The sequence below is a fragment of the Melospiza melodia genome, chromosome 24 (genome assembly GCF_035770615.1).
Source record: "Melospiza melodia melodia isolate bMelMel2 chromosome 24, bMelMel2.pri, whole genome shotgun sequence".
NCBI lineage: Eukaryota > Metazoa > Chordata > Aves > Passeriformes > Passerellidae > Melospiza > Melospiza melodia.
Genome location: NC_086217.1, coordinates 10,347,198 through 10,369,179, shown reverse-complemented (window position 1 = coordinate 10,369,179; position 21,982 = coordinate 10,347,198). Strand labels below are relative to the sequence as shown.

Here is a 21,982-nt window from a genome sequence, read left to right as displayed (position 1 = left end):
GACTACATCAACAGGATTATCCCCACAGTGCAAATTCAATTCCTGAAAAAGTGTTATTTTTAATTACTAACTTTATCCAACCTGTGCTACAAAACCCTTTCACTTGGCTTGAGTACAAAGTACACTTAAAAGTTTATTTCAAAATATGTTAAACCACCTCATTTCTTAAGGTTCTCTACATTTTTTTGTTCTTCTCAACTTGGAATCCAGTTATACCAAATTATACAAAGAATCTCTATCACTGACAGTATTTCTACCATTGCCTTTCATATTTTCAGAGAGACTAAGACATGTACTAAAATCATTGCACTTGCTAAAAGTATGTTTCTGTAGCTTAAGTGCAAAGGAATTCTATCACCTAAAGGCCTTCCTGCACTTCTGTGGCTGTTTTGGTAAATATTCTCTAGAAGAAAAAGAGTATTGTAAACTTCTTTTTAAAGTCCTTGTGAAAAATATAAAAACCCATTGTGCTCGTATTGATAAGGTAAATACAGGGAAGTTATTTCTAGTACTAAATTTACTGATGAAAAAACAAAATGAAAATTCCGGAAAGAATAAACAACTGTAAAGGCATAGGAAGAGATACAAGGAAATTAAGATGTGGCAACAAATGACTGTTCAGTAACACACTCATTCAGTGCCAAGGTGTTTTGTCAAGGTTCAACCCCCTTCCATGGTTTTTCTCTCTGTCAAAGGCAGGTAACTGTCAAATCTATCTGTGACAGCAGGAAAAGAGCCTCCCACAGAGATGTGCAGCTCCTACGTGTAAGTACTTGGAACTTTCACATAGTACCAAGTAGCTTTAGCAATAAACTTCAACCTGGTTGAGATACATGCAAACTTCAACCTGGTTGAGATACAGGTGTGTGATTTCTCCTGCCTTCTATTGCTATCAACAGTTTTTCCAGGCTTGATTCATCAGCAGGTTTGTAAAACAACTCTCTTTGAGAATTGCTGGATTTTCAGGGGCTGAGTCTGGCAACACTTTGCTGTTTTGAGAAACCACATTAAGATTTTGTCCAACTATTACACAGTCCAAACTGAAAATCCAAGGAGCAATTTAGATAAGAGAGAAAATGAGTGAGGATGACCAATGAAGCCAGGATGACAGCAGTGAAATCAAGCGTCCACTACTCCCCTAAACCATGTGTGGAGGTTTTGGCAAAGCATCTATGAGAGAGGCTCTGCCTGCGGGCTGAAGTTAATTGATGTGTCAGCCGAGTTTCCAACACAACGGCAGCGATTCCTCCACTGCAGCGAAAAACTGAAAGCACAGGGCTGGGCTCCTCCTCACGCACTTCCAGGTGCATCTTCCCCCCATCCATTACCGCTCATTACTGCACTCGCACTACCAGGAAATCACAGAATCACGGAATCAATTAGATTGGAAAAGACCTCTGAGATCATTCAGTCCAACCTATGACCGAACACCACCTTGTGAACCAGACTTGCCATTAAGTGCCACCTCCAGCGACAGTGACTCCACCACCTCCCTGGACAGCCCATTCCCGTGTCTGAAGTGAAGAAATTCTTCCTGATATCCAGCATAAAGCTCCTCTGGTACAGCCTGACACTGTCCCCTCATCCTATCTCTGGCTCCCTGGGAGCAGAGCCCGACCCCACCTGGCTACAACGTCCTTTCAATAGAGAGCGATAAGATCACCCCTGAGCGTCCCGTTCTTCAGGCTGAGCCCCCCCAGCTCCCTCAGCCGCCCCTTGCGCTCCAGCCCCTTCCCCAGCTCCGCCGCCCTTCTCTGGCCTCACTCCAGAGGCAGAGCCCGGCACCTCCGGGGCTCAAACCGCTACTCCCGGGGCCAGGGCCGGAGCCGCCCCGCGGGCGGCACCCGGGCGGCGCGGTGACAGCGCCGCGGGCGCGGAGGGGCTGCGAACCGGCCCCGGGGGAGGCTCCGGCGCCGGGACAGCGCGGGAGGAGGCGGCGGCCCCGCGGCTCCCCCGGCTCGCGGGACCCGCCCGAGCCGCCTCTCCCCGCCCCGGCCCGGCCGGGCCCGGCGCTCGCAGGGCGGCCCGTGCCCGCCGCCCTCACCCACCCTTGATCACGTTGCTGTAGATGGTGGCGCGGAACTCCTCGCGGGCCGCGCGGTCCCAGTCCTGCCCGTGGATGATCCGCATCTGCTTGAGGAAGGTGGACTTGCCGCTCTCGCCCGCGCCCAGCAGCAGGATCTTGACGAGGCGCTTCACGTAGGTCTTCTCGCGGTTGAGGCACTTGTCGATCTCCTTGGACTTGCGCTGCTGCTCGGCCTCGCCGCTGGTGAGGAGGCAGCCGGGGAAGCAGCCGGACAGCGCGGAGCGGGACGGCAGGAAATCCGCCATCTTAGCGAGCGCTGCCAGCGAGGGGAGCGCCCGCCCGCCCGCCGCCCAGCGCCGCGCGCGCCCCGCACCGCGCCTGCGCGCCCCGCCACGCCCGGCGTGTGACGGGGGCGCGCCCCGCCCACAGCGCCGGCTCCGCCCCCTCCCCGGCCCCTCACAGGAAATGGCGGGAGCGGAGGGCGGCGGGTCACCTCAGGGACCCCGGGAGTCACCGACCGGGACCCCCGGGAGCCGCCAGCCCGATCCCCGACCCTGCACACCCCACCCCGTCCCTCAGATACCTCACAGCCTTGTCCGAACGCTCCTTGATCTATGACAGGCAGAGCGCTTTTTAACCGGACTGAAATAATTTACTTGTAATATTCTGCCTTTTCCTCAAGAAATGCCCCGAGTCGCTTTGAACTTGAGCTTGAAATTGGGGTTTTTTCAGCACCGTTCCTGGCTGTGCCTTTCTGGAGTATTTCTGAAGTCTTTCTGTACCTCCTGGCTGCTCACGAGGAAACGGTAAAAGAACATTCAGGAACAGGGTGCTGCTGTGTAATGGAGTTAAAGGTTTATAGATGCACATGATTATAATTTTAACGTGCTTTGTAATGGGAAATAAAGTTAAGGTGGAGAATGACTTCATGGAGTCATAAAGGTTTGGAAGAGACCTTTAGAAGATCAAATCCAGCCATCCACCCAGCATCCACAAACCCTCATCACCCAGCACCAGGTCTGGATGTTTCTCAAATGCCTTCAGGCATGGTGACTCCACCACCTTCCTAGGCAGCCCCTTCCAATGCCAGACCACCCTAACAGTAATTTTTTTTTTTCCTAATCTAATCTGAATCCCCTATGTCTCATTTTGAGGCCATGTCCACCGGTCCTCTCACTGTAGACAGGCAGAAGAAACTAAATCATAGAAACAGAATCAATTAGGTTGGAAAAGATCTCTCAGATCATCCAGCCCAATCTGTGGCTAATCACCTCTTTGCCAACTGGACCATGGCACCAATTGCCACATCCAGGCTTTCCTTGAGCACCTCCAGGGTGTCTCCACCACATCTCTGGGCAGTCCATTCCAATGTCTAAGTGCACTTTCTATGAAGAAATTTACCATAATGTCCAATCCCAACCTCCCCATGAGCAGCTCGAGGTTGCTCCCTCATGTCCTGTTCCTTGTTCCCTGGAGCAGAGCCTGACCCCCAGCTGGCTGCACCCTCCTCTCAGGGGTTGCAGAGTGAGAAGGTCCCCCCTGAACCTTCTTTCCTCCAGGCTGAGCCCCCAGAGTTCCCTCAGCAGCTCCTGGGGCTCCAGCCCCTTCCCAGCTCCATTCCCTTCCCCAGACGTGCTCCAGCCCTTGGATCTTCTTCCTGAACTGAGGGCCCCAGAACGGGACACAGGGACTCCTGTCCCTGGCTTCTCATTAGTATGTTTAGGAGTGAAGATGAGAGGAGATCTCATTAATGCATATAAATGTCTCCAATGGGATACATATATACGGGAGATATATATATAATGCATATAAATATCTCCAATCTGGGACCAAGATGATGGTCCCAGATTCCTCAGTGGTACCTAGTGACAGGATGAGGAGCAATGACCACAAACTAAAACAGGAGATGTTCCACCTCAACATGAGAACATGAGGAAGAACTTCTTTTTGTGGAGGGAGCAGAGCCTTGGAACAGCTGCCCAGGGAGATTGTGGAGTCTGCCCCCTCTGTGGAGACTTCCAACCACACCTGGACCCGTTCCTGGATGACCCTGCTCAGGCAGGGGGGGTCGGGCTGGATGATTTTGGGAGGTCCCTTCCAATTTTAACCAATCTGGGACTCTGGGATTCCATGGAAATGAGCCCTGTGGCTGCGGGGAAGCTGCGGCCCGGGCAGGTCAGCCCCGGGGCAGGGGGGCAGGATGGTGCTTGCCAGCTAAGCAGGTTTTGTTCGCGCTGCAGAAAGAGAATCGTTTTGTTAAAACACTTGGAAAAATCGGCACGTCCTTCCTCTCTGCCTGGCTGAGAAGAGCTCCCCGGTGCTGCAGGGCTGAGCAAACAGCCTGGGGCCGAGCTCTCCTGAGGCACAGTGAGCTAAAGAGAGTGGGACTCCTTTTCTGAGACTGAGTCAAGGGAGCAAAGACTTATTTTCAATGGTAACCCTGCATGTGAGGGGTAGAACAACTCATGGGCTGAGGAACCTGCAAGGACTGAAAATCCCAAGGACTGAAAATCCCACACTTCATTCAACCCAGCCCTCAGCACTGCTATTCTTTTAGTCATTTGTTTAATAAATCACCTTTAACTACCCTCAGTTACATCATTGTAGTGCAAAGATTGCATTAAACATTTGTCTCTCCTTACATCTCCTAGTCTTTACCTGCTGAGTTTTCTTCTCAATCTCTTTCTGCTTTTTCCCCAAACATTAATCATAATTTAGAAAAAGGAAGAAATAAACGTGAAAACTGTGAGGTGAGTTTAGAACAAAGAAATGTCACTTGGCCCCAACTGGAAGGACCTTCAAAATCTCAAATGGGTATCAGTGTTCTGAAATGGGCATCAGTGTTCTGAAATGTGTGTCAGTGTTCTGAAATTGGTAGCAGTGTTCTCACCTTAGGTTGGTCCCATACAGAGATAAACTGCATGGGAATTATTTCACAGGGCCTTACCAGAAAAAAAAAAAAAAAAAAAAAAAAAAGCAAAAAAGCATTTCTTGTAGGAGAACAGGATGTGGTGTAAAATTAATACAAGGAGCATATCCTGGTGCTCTTGGTACAGATGTGGAAGCCAGTCATTCCTGAGCTCTGGTCTCAGTTTAAAATGAAGTTTTAAGATATTTGACTCAACCCTCATCTCACCTCCCTAGCTGCAGAGGACTCCTGAGTTTCTACAATCATGTCAGTGCTGGGGAGTTCTTGACCTCTCTTTTGCTTTTTTGCTCTCCCCTTCAGTGAGGAGCTCTCCAAAGCTCCATTCCTGTGTGCTGGACCAGCAGCCTGGATCTCAGCCTGGATCTCAGCCTGGCTCTCAGCTGCTGCCCTGTGGAAAGGCTGTTCCTGCCCTGTGGAAAGGCTGTTCCTGCCCTGCCCAGGGGCTGTTCCTGCCCTGCATGTCCGTGTTCCCTGGAGAGGGCTCAGCACCACCCAGCTCAGCTGTGAGGCCAGCTGCATCCTCCCACCCCAGAGCCAGGCTTCATCTCTGAGGCAGGGTGCACAAGGTCTTTCTCTGCCTGGCTTTTTTCCTTCCTCTTTGCCACTGCTTTCCTCGGCTTTCCTGGAAAGCCCAGGGATGACGGGAAACGAATGCTGCCCGTTTGTGCTCGCAGCCCTTCCCATGAGGCTGCTGAGGAAACTCCTCATTTTCAGTGCTTGTGCCCCACCAGGCAGGACAATGGACTCTGGAGATATCCCTTTAACCATTGCCGTGCTGGCAGAGCTGAGCTCAAGTCATGCCTCTCTCTATGCCACAGTTCACACATTTTTATTTTTATTTTTGGCAAACTGCTTTGAAATCTGCCTGGAAGGAACTGCGTGCTAAAACCGAACCCCCACTTGTCACTTGCTTTACTTACGTTACCCCTTCCTTCCCCTCAGGGCGTCCCCAGCTTCCTTACATAGAGAGGTGGCTTACTCACCACATGCCTTTTGTGTTGGATGATTCAACTTTCTGATGTGTGAAAAAGGGGCAACCACGTAGGAAATGTGACCTTTTAAAGACAGTGGGGGGATTCCCTCGGCAGCGCTTTCCACAGGACGAACTCTGGAGAATTGAGAGTGGATCTGTTGAGAGCAATCACAGCTTGTGGGGCTGCACAAGGAGACCAGAGGGATAAAATCCAGCTTTCAGCAGAATTTCCCCAGCCTGGATATGCTCTGTGTGAGAGGCTGGCAGGGATCTGTGGGATCTGGAGAGCCCGTGGACACTCAGCATTGCCCTGTGATGATGTGATGTGATGTGATGTTTGTATTTCCACTACAGCATCATTCACCCTCTGTGTGGGGTAGAACACCTATGGAAACTTGCAGCTACATAAATGCCACTGCATTTACCATACAAAACAGGAGGTTAAGGGGACTCCCCAGGGAATGTCTTTCTGCATTATCTGGGGAGCAGAAAGGCCAGGGTGAAAGTGGGGAGTCACAAATCTGGAAGGAGCCTGCATGGCTGCTGCTGGTGCTCTCCACCACTTTCCTGCTGTTCAAGTCCCTTGTTTTCTTGACCAACAAATTCACACATCAGCCAGCCAGGCTGTGTCAAGGACTGGAGAATTCTTTGCTTTCCACAAGTGTGGGTTTCGTGATTAGAGGCCCAGGAGTGTCTGCCCTAGACAAGCCTCTATAATCTGATTTAAATGCCTCGTGCTTCATGTGGCAGATCTGCCAAGAGCATTAACTGGGGTGGTTCACCTGGGCACAGGTGAAATCTCAGTTCATGTGTGTTGGTGCTGTGGGTCACTCACAGATGTTAATAAAGCTGAATTTACCTTGGACATCTTGTGGAAATTACACAAAGTAGCTTTATAATACAGGAATATCCATAAGCTTTATCATAGCTTGTCAGAGAAGACTAGAGATAGAAAAAACCCACACCTGACCTGTGAGGAGGTGTTTGGGGGATCGGAAGGATTTAAAATTATCGGAATCTTTGGAGCTCAGCAAGGCTGAAGAGCTCACACCTCAGCATGAGCTTCTCAGGGCTATTTTTCCTGGATCTCCTGCAAGACCATTTTATTTTTGAACTAACTTGAAGACCCAGATTTCAAATGTGTCTCTTATATTCCTCAGTGGAACTGGTAAAGTCAGCATTTTGGGATGAAACAACCATTTTTATTCCTTTAAGTAAGTGGGACATGGGAAGTTGTTGGTAGTTGATCCTTTACTTAGACCAGCGTTAGCACCACACCTGGAGTATTTCTGAGTCCTTTTACCACCACTTGTGTAACAGACCAAGTTTGGTTTTAAACTGGAAATGGTTCAGAGGAATCATTGTAGACTATGACAAGTTGTCCTATTTTGCCTATCAAACCAAGAAAATGAGCTACATCTTTTTATGTGCTCCTTACTCTGATATCATCTCCCAAAGAATTCCTTGCATGTTCTCCTGCCAGTATCTGTCTCTCTAAGGGATAGATGGAAGTGCTTTGGTTCACTGGCATCATCAAAATGCCTGCTTGCCTTTGCTGTCCTTTCTCTTGCTTCCTACCTCCCCTCTGAACTCCTTTTCTCCTCCCTTTTGCCTCCAGGACCCTCTGTGCTACTGGAGTTTGTCACCCCTGGCCTTTCAGAGGGGCACCAGGATCTGAGCTTGGTTTGGCAGAACAAAACAGCACTTCAGACCCTGAATTATGAGACACTGCAAACATGAGGAGCTCCCCTCCTGCTCATTTGGCCATCAGCTGATGCCTTGAAGCATTAGGATAACTTGGGCACCAGTGTGGCATGACAGGTTACTCATCTGAGAGGAGCAGTGTCTGATCAGCAGCTGCTGTGACTTACAGGGGAATTCCACATGGGAAGGGCTGAGCAGACACAGGGGAAAGCCTTCCAAAGCACTGGCTTGTCTGGGTGCCATGAAAAAACAGCTAAAGATAAAACATTTCCACAGAACAGCAAAGCAATTGGGAAAGCAGCCTGTGCCTTCAGGGCATGACTGTTCATGGAAAAAGCTCTGCTCCAGCTCAGAGCCAGCCTGCTCCCCTCAAGTGTGAGAACCACAGATCCTGAATCCAGAGCAGTCACACACCATGGTGGGGAAGGCACTGCCCTGAAAAACAGCTGCACACGTGTGGGGAGTGTGAGTGCTCCATCTGTGACATGGCAGCATGGATGTGAGGTGTGTGAGGCACACGTGGCTGGGGTACAAATGTGCCTGTGCAATCTGTTCTGTACATACACACACATGGCTGGGGTACAAATGTGTCAGTGCAATCTGTTCTGTACATACACACACATGGCTGGGGTACAAATGTGTCTGTGCAATCTGTTCTGTACATACACACATGGCTGGGGGTACAAATGTGCCTGTGCAATCTGTTCTGTACATGCACACATGGCTGAGGGTACAAATGTGCCTGTGCAATCTGTTCCTGTACATACACACACATGGCTGGGGTACAAATGTGCCTGTGCAATCTGTTCTGTACATACACACATGGCTGAGGGTACAAATGTGCCTGTGCAATCTGTTCTGTACATACACACATGGCTGAGGGTACAAATGTGCCTGTGCAATCTGTTCCTGTCCATGTGTACATGCTGAGGGTACAAATGTGCCAGTGCAATCTGTTCCTGTACATACACACATGGCTGAGGGTACAAATGTGCCAGTGCAATCTGTTCCTGTGTGTGCTGGGCACACAGGGAGAATGCCAACAGTGTTGGGTGGGATCAGCTCACAGAGAGGTGTGGGTGCCTGCTCAGGACGTGCACAGGTGGCACTCTGGGCACACACAGGTGTGAGCACACTCTCCCATGTGGGTGTTCCCTGGGTTGTGCAGGAGGTACTCACAGAAAGGGCAGTGCCTTTTGGCCGGCAAGAATTCCTGGGAATGCATCATGTGAGCCCTGGCACAATCGGGTTCTGTGGGAGTGAGGACTCAGCCTCTCCTCCTGCCCAGCTGTGCTGGCAGCTGAGCTGGGGGCAGCACAGGAAACTCTGCCACTTTCTGGAGGAACCAGGCAAAATCTTGCTGGAGCTCCTGGTTTGCAGTGCTGCCAGTCAGGTACTGTTCCCCCCACCCCCTGGCATGAGGCAGCTCCACTGTGAGGAAGAACTCCAACCACATGGCCTTCCTCTGGTCACTCTTCATCACAATTTCCCTGTGTGAAGAAGCCACCAGCTCCCCAAACTGCTTATCTGGCTCCTGCATCCACAGCTGAGCTGTCTGAGGCTGGTGGCATCCAAGGGCCATGTGCCCAAGCACTGCTCAGCCCTCACACACACAGGACACTCAGCCACAGCTCCTTGGCCTTAGCTTGTTTAATGTGACTTCACAGATTCCAGAATGTTCTTGTGCCTTTATTTTCTCCATCACTTCAGCACAAGTTGCCCCCCTAGCCTGACCCCTGGGGTGTACAGGGCTCTGCAACAGGTCATGACCCAAAACCCTGGGGGACGGGGCTGCCATTCCTTGGACCCTGCACACCCTGGGGAGCCATGGCCCAGCAGGGTGCTGTGACCAGGGATCGTCTCCTGAAATGCTGCCCCGGGCACCGCATCGCCCTTCAGGGACAGTCAGCCTGCATCACTTTCTGTGCCTGCTCCAAACCCAGGCCCAAAACCTGGCCATTCCAGTCCATTCCATTCTGTTCCGTTCCGTCCCGTCCCATTCCGTCCCATTCCGTCCCATCCTGTCCCATTCCGTCCCATCCCGTCCCATCCCATCCCATTTCTCCCATTCCATTCCATTCCATTCCATTCCATTCCATTCCATTCCATTCCATTCCATTCCATCCCATTCCATTCCATCCCATTTCTCCCATCCCATTCCATTCCATTCCATTCCATTCCATTCCATTCCATTCCATTCCATTCCGTCCCGTCCCGTTCCATTCCATCCCATTCCATTCCATCCCATCCCGTTCCATTCCATCCCACCCCGTTCCATCCCATCCCATTCCATTCCATTCCATTCCATTCCATTCCATTCCATTCCATTCCATTCCATCCCGTTCCATTCCATTCCGTTCCATTCCGTTCCATCCCATCCCATCCCATCCCGTCCCATCCCGTCCCATCCCGTTCCATTCCATTCCATTCCATTCCATTCCATTCCATTCCATTCCATTCCATCCCATCCCATCCCGTCCCATCCCGTTCCATTCCATTCCATTCCGTTCCATCCCATCCCATCCCATCCCATCCCCTCCGCGCTCTCCCACGAGCGCCCCCAAGCGGCCGACCCCCGCTCCTTCATGCAAATGAGCTCGGGGCGGCGGGCGCTGATTGGCTGCGGCGCGCAGCGGTGGCGCCGCCCCCGGCGTGTGGCGGTGTGGGCAGCCAGGTGCGCCGGGCCGGGGCCGCTCCGCTCGCACCAGCACCGCCACCACCGCCACCGCCACCACCGACACCGCCACCGCCACCGCCGGCACCATGACCGTCACACGGCTCGACCAGGGACAGCGCTACCGCCCGCGCATGGCCTTCCTCAAAAAGGTGAGGGCTCAGCCGCGCCGGGGGCAGCCGCACCATTAGGGGCGCGCCGGGCGATGCGGTGCGGTGCCGGGGGCAGCGCTGGCCGTTCTCAGGGCGATGCCGCGGGCACAGCATCTTGCTCGGCCACCGCTCCCCGGGCACCTCCGGGTGGGACCGAGGGGGGACAGCCCCTGCCCGGGAGTTTGGAGCCATGACTTGTTGCAATCTGTTGGATCTGTGGAGAGCGCCGTGGATCCCAGCTGGCTCGGGGGGCAGCGTGTGCTGAAGTGATGGGGAAAACAGGACTGTAATGGTGTTTATCTTTTGTAGCTTAGCTGAATGGTTGCCCTGACACGCTTTCTCCCTCTTCCATTTTTTTTTTTTTTAAAGTCCTCAAATCTGTGTCCGTTCTCAGGGAAAAACCCATCACCAGCACCAGGCCACTCAGTGTAGCTGTGCTCCATTCGGTCCAGCGTGTGTTCCAGTGCTTTCAGCTGATGTCCACATTCACACATTGGTGAATTACACTGGTCTGTTACAGCCTGCTCTCCCTCCTTCCAGTGTTCCAGACATGAGTGTATTTGTCGCCAGAAGCAGTAGGAGTGGGATGATGCATGCCCACGTTTTTGGGTGTAATGTGTAATTCTGTGCAGCATTTGGTGGGTTTTTTCTGTAGCATTCATTCAAAGCATGGCCAGTTGTAGTGTAGCTGGTACTGCAGATTTTAAAAAGCAGAGTGTTAAGCTAGCTTTTCTCCCACCCACCTCTCCTGAGTGTGGCTTATCCTGTTGGATGGAATTAACTCAATTTCCAGTGACAAGTTGCTGTTTGAATTGTAGTTAGCTTTCCTCAACGCCCACAACCTAAGGAGGATTCCAGGGGTAAAGGGAGGAAATTTGGGGATATTCAATGCTGAGGTATAAGCCTGGCAATACTTACTACACCAGAGGAAGTAAAGAGGGTATTTTCTGTGGTGCTGTGTCTTGCAGGGTAAATTTGGCAGGGAAGCCCTGCCAAGGGAAACACTCCAGGCCAGATTCTGCACTGAGTAATACTCGGTGGAGTTGTGTGCGGGGGTGCAGAGGAGGAGAAGCTGTGCCCTGAGAAAACAACTGCCTGCAGCTGTGCTTCAGCTGCTCCGTGGGAGTGCAGCAGGCTCTGCACAGCACTCCCAGTTCCTCAGGTGGGAAGATCAGTCAAAACACAGCGAATGCACCACTCACACTGAGAGCAGCCAGGGGGGCTGAGCACTTCCAGGGCTTTGCAAGTCCAGGACCTGTTAGTAGCAGGGAGGGAAGCTCCTGATGGTCAGTGAGAGCCCTCAGCTCCACTTTCATTCCTGCTCTGTTTTTTCCAGACCTCGGAGAAGCCATGCTTGGAGCCTTGGCTGGGAGCACCAGGCACCTTTACTTGTGCCCATGGTGGGAGCTGAGGATGCTCAGCCTGCGCCCAGCGAGCACCTTACAGGCTTAGACCCATGAGGAGCTAAAATCCTGGAAAGAAGCTTTGTTAATTGCTTAAGCCTGTGCTCACGCTCTGCCCCCAGCTGACACAGGCTGTGCCATCCCATCCCTGTGTGCATCCACAGCTGCCAGCACCCCCTGTGCTGCCTCTGCAGCAGGAAGGTGTGCCCACAGCAGCAATCCTGCCATGGAGAGCACAGGGGGTTGGTGGGCAGTGCCCTGCCCTTGCAGTGAGGCTGCTCTGAATGACTCAGGCTGGATGTGCAGCTTGGTCCTTGTGGCTGAGCTATGAGGGGATCAGAGAGCCCTGTAACACCTGTTCTTCATGCTAGCACTTAGGTTGTTTTTATTCTATTTTTTCCTCCCCTTCTAAACCATCTTGGCTGGAAGAAGAATGACCCGAAAGTCTTTTGGGATAGCAAGGAAACATCTAAAATTCATTTTGGCTGGATGCTGTGGGAGCTTGAATGAACCCAGGCTCTTGGTGCCGGTGCCTGCTCCAGCAGCCAGACCTGGCTGTGCTGGGCATCAGCTGGCAGAGCTGGGCTGTGCTCTCACGAGCTCCTGGGCTGGGTGTTTTTCCTTGCTGAGCTGCACAGTGACTCACACCTTGTGGGTAGGGCTGATGGATGCCTTCTTCCCTGCCTGCTCCTCACTCTGATCCCTGCTGGCTTCTCCCAAGCTGTGCAGCAGCCAGGGAGGGGCTGTTCCAGGCTCTGAGGGCTTTTCCAGCCTGGCTTTGCTTCTCCAGGCTTAGACTTTCAGCAGCTGCTGGGCCTCATCTGCCTGGGCATTTCCAGAAGTGTGTGAGCAGCTGAATTGTGTTTTTGCTGGAATCCAGCAGACTCCTGCTCTCTGAGGCCCTGGGTATGGCTGTAACTGAGCCTTAGGCCAAGCTCAGCCTCATCCCATCCTCCCTTTCCTTGTTCCAGGCTGGGAGATGTCAGTGCCACATCTTTTTTTGGAAAAAAAATCCCCTCAAGACTGGGAAGAGCCAGTACAGCCCTGCCCTCCCCACTCACAGATTTGCTTCCTTTAGCTGAGGCATCACTCAGTGGGAACAAGCCACTTCCTCTCAGCTTTAATTAAGAAAAAGCAGGAAGTTTTAGCTGGTTAACAATGGATTTTTTTTCATTTCTTCTTTTTTCTGATCATCCATCAACGTGCAAAGCAAGGCTGGTAGTTGTAGACCCAGAAAACATTTGAATGAGCCTTCAGAGGCCAGAGTGTGGGGGTAAGGACTGTGGTGTAACCTTGGAAATCAGGGCAGGTAGGGCTGACCCTTGCAAACAGCAGCAGGCAGTGAGGGAGGCTAGAGCCAGACAAATAGCATGGAGAAAGCAGCAGATGTTCAATTACAGCACCAGGACCGTGCACTCAGCTGGGAACTGCAAATTCCTGCTGGGAAAATGGATATTTCTTCTGTCTGAAGCAAAGCTGCCTCTGTTTGGGTTGATGCTGAGAAGGGCTGAGCTCCTCACCTTGGCAGTGTTCTGCTGCTGCATTTGTGAGTCTCAACTCAACTTTGGGGTTTGTTTTTCCTGCATTGTGGATGCCCTGATCCAAAGGGTAAAACTCAGGGATGGGGCCTGCAGCCAGGGTAACTCAGCCAAGCAATCCATCACTGCCCAGTGCTCCATCCTCCTCCTCCAGAACCATGGGCACCCCATCACTTGGTGGCCATTGGCCTTTCTGTCTGGGTTTCAAAAGACAGGAGTCTGCTAAGGAAGGCAGGAGCCTCCCCTGAAATGGAAAATGCAAATCCCCTCCCTCCAAATTGCTGTAAATTTTAAATTAAGGGGCTCTCAGGCAAAAAATACGGGAGCAGGAATAACAGTTCTTAGATAGGGAAGAAAATAAAAAGATAAAATAAACAATGCAGTAAACAAACCAACACTGACAGAGTCAGAACACAACCTGACACCCTGTGGGTCAGGGTGTTGGCAGCAGTCCCATTGGAATTGTGGCTGCAGCCCTCCTGCAGTGTCAGGGGTGGTTCTGCTGGAGCAGGGATCCTGGAGAAAGGTGCAGGTTCCTCTGAAGATCCAGTGGAATCTGGAGAACAGGCAGCTGTTCCTCTGGGAAATCCGGTGGAGAAACCGAGCTGGTGTTCCAGAACTCCAGATTCTATCCAGGTAGGAATGCTTGGCTGGTGTTCCAGAATCTCCAGATTATATCCAGGTAGGAATGCTTGGCTGGTGTTCCAGAACTCCAGATTCTATCCAGGTAGGAATGCTTGGCTGGTGTTCCAGAATCTCCAGATTATATCCAGGTAGGAATGCTTGGCTGGTGTTCCAGAATCTCCAGATTATATCCAGGCAGAGATGCTTGGCTGGTGTTCCAGAATCTCCAGATTCTATCCAGGTAGGAATACTTGGCTCCTCCCTCTGGGCTCACATCTCCCAGTGGGATTCTGTACTTCTTATCAGCAGTGACATTCAACAGCCTGTTATCAGCAGATGTCTCCCCAGATGTGGAAGAGATAAGCAAAGCTGCCCACTGAACAGAAGCCAGCTGCCATCCAGATGTAAATAAAATAAAATTTTCTTGGCAATGCAGGACACTCTGCCTGGGGCTTCCCACAGGCTCCTGAATCCAGAGTTGGTTTTTCTCACTTTTTTGGGAGTTTGGGTTCTGCTTTGCACTCAGTGAGCTGAGCCCTGTGACGCTGTGCAGTCACAGAGGGGACACGCAGCTTTCCTGTTGTCTCCTCTGTGGCTTTCAGGGTGAGTTCACCTCCAGGCAGAGATCCCAGCTGATCTGAAGGGAAATATCCAGGGGGCTCCTGCCTTGTGGTGTCTGTGTGTGTGAGATGAGCTCTCCCTGGGGCCTGGCTCCTTCAGCCGTCCTGATATTTACCTCTGTGTGCATCCCCACCCATCAACCAGTCAGGAAGTGGCTTCTGGCTCTGCAAAATTCAAACCAGACAGCTCTTTCCTGGCTGAAAGCGTGACAAAATGTACCAGAGCCCTCAGCAAAGCAAGGAAATGTTCCTGCTGTGTGTGAAGCAGCCCTCCCAGCCTCCCTGGTGCTGATGGCAGCTCCTTATCCTGTAATCCACTGTTCCCTTGGGAGAACAGACACAGACAGGCTGGAGTTTGATCAGCAAGGTGGGTGCTTTGCAGCCAGAGCCAGGCAGCTCCTTGATTTTTAATGTATTTGTCATTTCTCCAGTGACAAGAGTGAGCGTGGCAGAGTGTGAACACCACGAGAGCTGAAGAGCTGCTGGTTAAAGGAAGGGAACGTGCTGTGCTGTGGGTCTGGGGGCGTTTCTGAGCCAATTCCCTGCTCTCAGCTGGTTGAAGATGTGTCTGGAGCCCACCTGGAGAGCAGCATGTGCTGTGCTGCCTGCCCAGAGCACAGATCCTGCCTGGGTCTGCCAGGTGTCCCTGCACAGGGACAGGGGGATGAGCAGGGCTGTGTTTGCCCCAGGATCTCTGTTCTCTCTGAAGGGGCTGTGCACTCACAGAGGGTCACTTCCCAAGGTACTGGCTTTGCTTAGAATCCCAGTTTCCTCAAGAGTGCCCTGCCTGCCTCACCTCATCCCACACAGCTGAACTTCCTGAGGTTGAAGTTGTGAGTTCTGTTAAAAGACCTAAAAATATGCCTTCAAATTCCATCACTTCTGCTCTGGTTTTGCTCTTTTAAAATATTTCACAAGTATTTATACAAATATTTATGTTAAATTTTACCAGGCTTCTCCATTCTAGCATTAATTTGTCAGTGCCTTTAAAAGCAGTTGAAAATCCAGTGTTACTGACAAGCCCAGAGTGTATCCTGTCAGTACAGCTTAAATCCTCACAGAACTTGGCAAGGCTTGGGACCAAAGTCACTGTGGTGCCTGTGAAGACAATACCCTCCATTATGTGAGTGTGTCATCAGCTCAGCCTGTTAAATCCTCTGCTCTCTGTTAAAAAGCTGCAGCCTCACCCAAAACAAATGTGTGGAGAGACCAAATTGGTCCTGTTGGACCAGTTTTGATTTAATAGCCCTGGAAGCAGAAGACAAAAAGAAGAACATCTTCCCCAAAGCTCTCATGGCACTCAGATAATCAAAAACGAGGAGATGAGGAGGGTGCCCCAGCTCCATCCACCCGAGCGCAGATCCCAAGTGAAAGAAAAGCTTTGTGCTTTGGGAATGCTGCTGGTAGGAAGCCAAAGAGGTGCAAAATACCTTTGAAAATCTTTATCTTTTAAAAAAGAAATAAAGATAATTGGGAATGAGGAATGAAAGTTGTCTGGCCCCGAGTGTGAGACTCATCCTGTGTTAAAATGAGTCACCAGGATCCCTGAGGAGTCCCAGATGGGAGGATGTGCCTGCCCCGTCCCTGGAGGGGCTGGGAGCTGCCTGGGCAGTGCAGCCCTGCACAGGATGGTCAGAGAGCCCCTCACACATCTATCAGGAGCACAGATTTTATTCCCTCCCCATTTTTCTTTCCAAGTGCCCAACGATCCAGAGAAGAACCTTTCTGGGCGTAGTGGGGTCTGGCTAGCAGAGATTTTATTTATTATTTTGCCCTTATTTCTCATGGAGTGGTTCCATGCTGTCCTCCTGTGCCAGCCCTGGCTGTGTGTGTGTCCAGTGTGAGCTGCCAAGGGCTGGAGGTGGCACCTCTGGTGCCAGGGGAGGTTCAGAGAGGGCTGGGGCACATTTGGTGGGGTTCACAGGGCTCCCAGGAGCAGGGAAGAGAGGAGAATGTTGACTCCATGTTTCTGAAGTCATTATATATATATATACACACATATACACATATATATATATATGTATATATATATACATATATATACATACATATACATATATATGCATATATATACACATATATACATATATATATACACATACATATACATATATATACATGTATATATACACACATATATATACATATATGTATATACGTATATACATAAATTACTGTATTATATTTAGTATTATTTCATTACATATTATTATATTTATTATATATAGATATATAATATTTAATATATTTATTTATTATATATAATAAATATATAATATACAGAATTATATATAAATATAATATATTATATAAAATAATACTACATATAATAAATATATCGTTATATATTTATTATATAGTATTATTTTATTTTTATACATATCTATTTTGTTTTATTAGATATATTATTAAAACTATATTTATTATTATTTTATAATATATTATTTTATTATATATATATATATATATATATATATATATATATATATATATATATATATATATATATATATATATATATATATATATTCTTAAAACAATAGTAAAAGAATAGAAGAAAGGATTTCATCAGAAGGCCAGCAAGGAAAGAAGGAATGGAATGATAATAGAATCTTGTGACTCTCAGACAGTCTGAGCCAGCTGACTGTGATTGGCCATCAATTAGAAACAACCACATGAGACCAATCCCAGATGCACCTGTTGCATTCCACAGCAGCAGATAATCAATGTTTACATTTGGTTCCTGAGGCCTCCCAGCTTCTCAGGAAAAAAAATCCTGGCAAAAGGATTTTTCATAAAATGTGTCTGTGACACAGCAGTGCCCACCCTGTGGAGTGCTGGCTGCCCTCCTGCCCACTGCTGACATCCAGCCCTGGTGAATTTGCAGGGAATGCCTTGAGGAAGGAGGGAATGGTGCATCTGACTTCCATCTTTTCAGGAGGCTAATTAATTACTTTATTACATAAATTATAAATTATATAATATTATAAATTTATAAATATAATTAATAATATATTTATTATTAATAATGTATTTATATTTATTATTATGTATTATATTACATCTATATTACATTGCATCTAAACTGAATCGGCCAAGCACTCACTCTGCACACAACTGCACTGATCTTGTGACTGTCACCCAACAGTCCCCACACACACACACACACCTGGCCCTGACAGGCCAAGGAAACAAAACACCACGAATTTGTTTAAATAATCCCCATATTGCATTCTACTTTTGCACAAACACAGGCACATCAAATTACAAGAATTGTTTTTTCTTTTTCTGAGGTTCAGAGAATGTGAATCTCAGAAATGTCCTTGGGAAGAATTGTGCCTTGCTTTTTCTGTGAGGAGAAATGTGGTCACACATCCCATCCCATCCTGTCCTATCTCCTGCTTTGCAGATTGAAGCTCTCATGATGGAGATGCAGAGCCCAGACACAGGAATCAAGACACAGACCCAGCCAGTGATGGTCACCAGCATCCCCCACGCTGTCACAGGTGAGAACTAACCTGGGGGAAGGGATGGGCCCAGTTCAGCACAGAAAATCTGCCTGTGATCCCCCTGGCTGTGTCCTGGAGCTCTGCCCCCAATATATATATATATAAATGTTATTTGAGATGTACCTGCTCCCTGGCTGTGTGCTGGAGCTCTGCCCCCAGTAAATGTATATCAATATCATTTAAAATGTACCTGCTCCCTGGCTGTGTGCTGGAGCTCTGCCCCCAGTAAATATATATCAATATCATGTAAAATGTACCTGCTCCCTGGCTGTGTGCTGGAGCTCTGCCCCCAATATATATATATATAAATGTTATTTGAGATGTACCTGCTCCCTGGCTGTGTGCTGGAGCTCTGCCCCCAGTAAATGTATATCAATATCATTTAAAATGTACCTGCTCCTTGGCTGTGTGCTGGAGCTCTGCTCCCAATAAATATATATCAATATCATTTAAAATGTACCTGCTCCCTGGCTGTGTGCTGGAGCTCTGCTCCCAATAAATATCAGCTGCTCATCATTTGAAATGTACCTGCTCCTTTGATCTGGTTCTCTCTCCTGTCTCATTTCATTCCTACCCTTTGAATCAGACAAAAGTTGATCCCCAGGCACTCCCAGCTGTCTCCTGGGGTTAACTCCAGTGACTTTACTTTAGCACAGAGGTGAGGACATGCTGCAGCCTCCAGACCTCTCCTGCTCCCAGTGAGGCTGGATCCCAAATAAAGATAAATATTAAAATCCAATTAAAACAAGCAGCCTGGAGGCAGACTGAAAGATGGTACTTCAGAAACGAGCAATTAACAATTAGTCTTCCTTTTCATGTTTACTGCTGGTAATAATTTTTCTTGAGTAGGCAGGAAAGGAACAAAATATTCAGCCCACTTGTGTGGCTGTAAATGACAGCTTTGGCTCCCTCGAGGAGGCTGCAGGAGCAGCAGGCAGGAGCTGAGCTGTGCCATGTGCAGTGTTCCAGGCAGCTCTTATCACCAGCAGCCTCCTTGTGCCTGCTGCTCCTTTCACCAGGCACCAGCAGAACTCTGCTCTCCTGCTCTCCAAGCCTCCACAAAAGCTCTTGTGAGGAATCCCCTGCTATAAATATTCACACATATCCTCCTCCTCCTGCTTCCATCCTTCTCCAGCACTTGGAAATTCAGAACAAAAACTCCCTCTGAAACAAAGTGAGTTTGCTCCAGGCAAGTCGAGAGAATTCCCCCACTGTGTTTGCAAAGCCTGGCTGCCTCAGTGTGTTGTTTGCCCCATTTTTTTTTTTTTTTTTTAAAAAGAGGCTGCAGAGGCACTGAAGTCACTTGCCCATGGGAAGAGGCAGTGAGTGTAGGGATTTTTCATAAATTATCATGGTGAAAGTTAAATTCAGTGAAAGTCAGTAAAACGGCTCACAAATAAACCTCAATGTTAAATGTGCACCTTTGGGGGAAAGTGCTTACAGAGGGAGCTGTCTAGAAATGAGTGATGAGATAATCCTTTAATTTCATCTATTTCAGGAAGCAGGCAGGAGGATAAGAGCTCTGAGCCCCTATTAGAAAGTTAAGTCATCACTGCAATGTCAAGAAAGGTCAACACCTCAGTCTGCAGTCCTGGGGGAGGTTTGGAGGAAAGGCAGTAACTGGTCAGGGAACAAGTGCCTGTTTGCCCTCTTTAAATGGAAGGAGGTTCTGAAATTTGCCCCCCAGAACATTAAACTAAATACTAAAACATAAGACTAAATAATAAATAATACTAAATAATACTGAAACATAAAACTAAAAGTGCTGGAGGTTTATGCTGCTTATGGTGGGTACAACTGCTCACAGTCCAACAAAGGAATTGGGAGAGATAAAATGTGTGTGAGTTTGATAAATCCTGTGACCACTGCAGCTTGGATCTGAGATCTGGACATCCCTTCTGCCCAGTAAAGGACTCTTAAGAGGATCTGGCACTGCTCTTTACAAAACTGAGACAGGGCTGTGTGTGACAGTGTTCACAGGGGTCTGAGGATGAGGGAAGAGACGAGGATCTGACTCCATGTTTCACAAGGCTGATTTATTATTTTATGATATATATTGTATTGAAGCTATACTAAAAGAAGAGAAGAAAGGATTTCATCAGAAGGCTGGCTAAGAATAGAAAAAGAAAGAATGATAACAAAGGTTTGTGGCTCAGATTCTTTGTCTGAGCCAGCTGGGCTGATTGGGCATTAATTAGAAACAACCACATGAGACCAATCCCAGATGCACCTGTTGCATCCCACAGCAGCAGATAATCAATGTTTGCATTTTGTTCCTGAGGCCTCCCAGCTTCTCAGGAGGAAAAATCCTAAGGAAAGGATTTTTCATGCAAGATGTCCATGACACTGTGCCCTCGTGGCATCCCGAGCACAGTGAGGGGTGAGCCCTGGAGAGTCTCCTTTTCCCCTGTGGGTTTGGGCACACTCCTGATTTCAGTGCCTGACCTTTGCTTTGTTTGGCTTTGCAGGTAATGATATCATGCAGTGGATCCTTCAGCGCTTGAAAATCACTGCAGAAGGTGGGTAAAAATGTGAAAATTGAGCCTTTCCCAGCTTCCAGGCATAAAACTAAGCTCTCAAGCAGCAAAACCTTTTAGCTGAATTCTCCCCTGCATGAGAGCTCCCTTTTAATTCCAGTGAAGTGTTTCTGTGCAATGAGAACATCTGCATTCTCCATTTTCAGAGGCACTCCACCTGGGAGACCTGTTTGTGAAATATGGATATATCTACCCTCTCCAGGAGCCAAAGAACCTCACCCTGAGGGCAGATGGCAGCCTCTACAGGTTTCAAGTGAGTTGCAGCTCCTTGAGAGGGAGTTCAGCACTGGTTTTTATTAAAAACAAGGAGCTGGGGCACTTCCCAGGAGCTGTGGAGCTGTGCAGGAGGAAGGAAAAGACTCAGAGAAGTCTGAGATTGCAGTTTACAGGGAAACTGTGATAGTTTCTTCAGCGAAATTAGTGTACTTGTTCAGCCTAAAAATAGCTGTGCTTTCCTCCAGAGAATGTTCCCTTCCAGATCTTAAAAGCAGCAAATGGAATTGCTGGTTGGACATGGGTGATGTGGGGGCACTGAATAATGAATATTCAAAAAGCACAGTCAGAACAGGATGGGATTGAGGTTCATGGCTGGACTCTTTCCACTGCTCTCCGTGGGAAATCAGGATATTCCTGGTACTGGGAATGAGGAATCCATCAGTTCAGGGCCTGTGTGCACTAACAGGAGGCTCCTTTCCTTGCAGACCCCTTATTTCTGGCCAGTGCAGGGCTGGGCTGCTGATGACACTGACTATGGTGAGTGGTGGCACTGGGTGTGGGTTTGTCCCAAAGTCCAGGGCTGTGGGTTTGTCCCAAAGTCCAGGGCTGTGGGTTTTTCCCACCCAGGCTGTGGGTTTCAGGACAAGGGAAGAGATGAGAATCTTGACTTTATGTTTCAGAAGGCTGATTTATTATTTTATGCTATATATTATATTAAAATAAAATTATATACTAAAACTATACTAAGAGAATAAAAGAAAATATTTCATCAGAAAGCTTGAAAAGAAAAGAATGATAATAAAATCTTGTGACTGACCAGAGTCTGAGACAGCTGGCTGTGATTGGCCATCAATTAAAAACATCCACATGAGCCCAATTACAGATGCACCTGTTGCATTCCACAGCAGCAGATAATTATTATTTACATTTCATTTCTGAAGCCTCTCAGCTTCTAAAGAAAAAAGATTTTAATGAAAGAATTTTTCAAAAAATATGTCCGTGACAGTCCAGAGGTGCCCAGGGGTGTGGGTTTGTCCCACAGTCCTGCTCCACTGCTGCTCTTCCTGTTCTTGTGCT

General features: G+C 48.8%; 2 protein-coding genes across 3 annotated transcripts in view; one reads left to right on the top strand and one right to left on the bottom strand.

Annotated features, from left to right (window-relative positions):
* GNA13 (G protein subunit alpha 13) overlaps positions 1-2,369 on the bottom strand; it is a 30,313-nt gene extending 27,944 nt beyond the window's left edge. The window contains exon 1 of the mRNA XM_063176016.1: positions 2,049-2,369. Coding sequence (XP_063032086.1) covers positions 2,049-2,331 — 283 coding nt within the window. The 5' untranslated portion in view covers positions 2,332-2,369. The remainder of the gene's footprint in view (positions 1-2,048) is intronic.
* Positions 2,370-10,326: 7,957 nt separating this feature from the next.
* RGS9 (regulator of G protein signaling 9) overlaps positions 10,327-21,982 on the top strand; it is a 30,653-nt gene continuing 18,997 nt past the window's right edge. The window contains exons 1-5 of one of the 2 annotated variants that reach the window (XM_063175585.1): positions 10,327-10,458; positions 18,053-18,149; positions 20,621-20,671; positions 20,836-20,942; positions 21,391-21,442. In XM_063175585.1, the coding sequence (XP_063031655.1) occupies positions 10,396-10,458; positions 18,053-18,149; positions 20,621-20,671; positions 20,836-20,942; positions 21,391-21,442 (370 nt within the window). In that variant the 5' untranslated portion in view covers positions 10,327-10,395. The remainder of the gene's footprint in view (positions 10,459-18,052; positions 18,150-20,620; positions 20,672-20,835; positions 20,943-21,390; positions 21,443-21,982) is intronic. The other variant, XR_010030439.1, reaches the window with a different exon arrangement.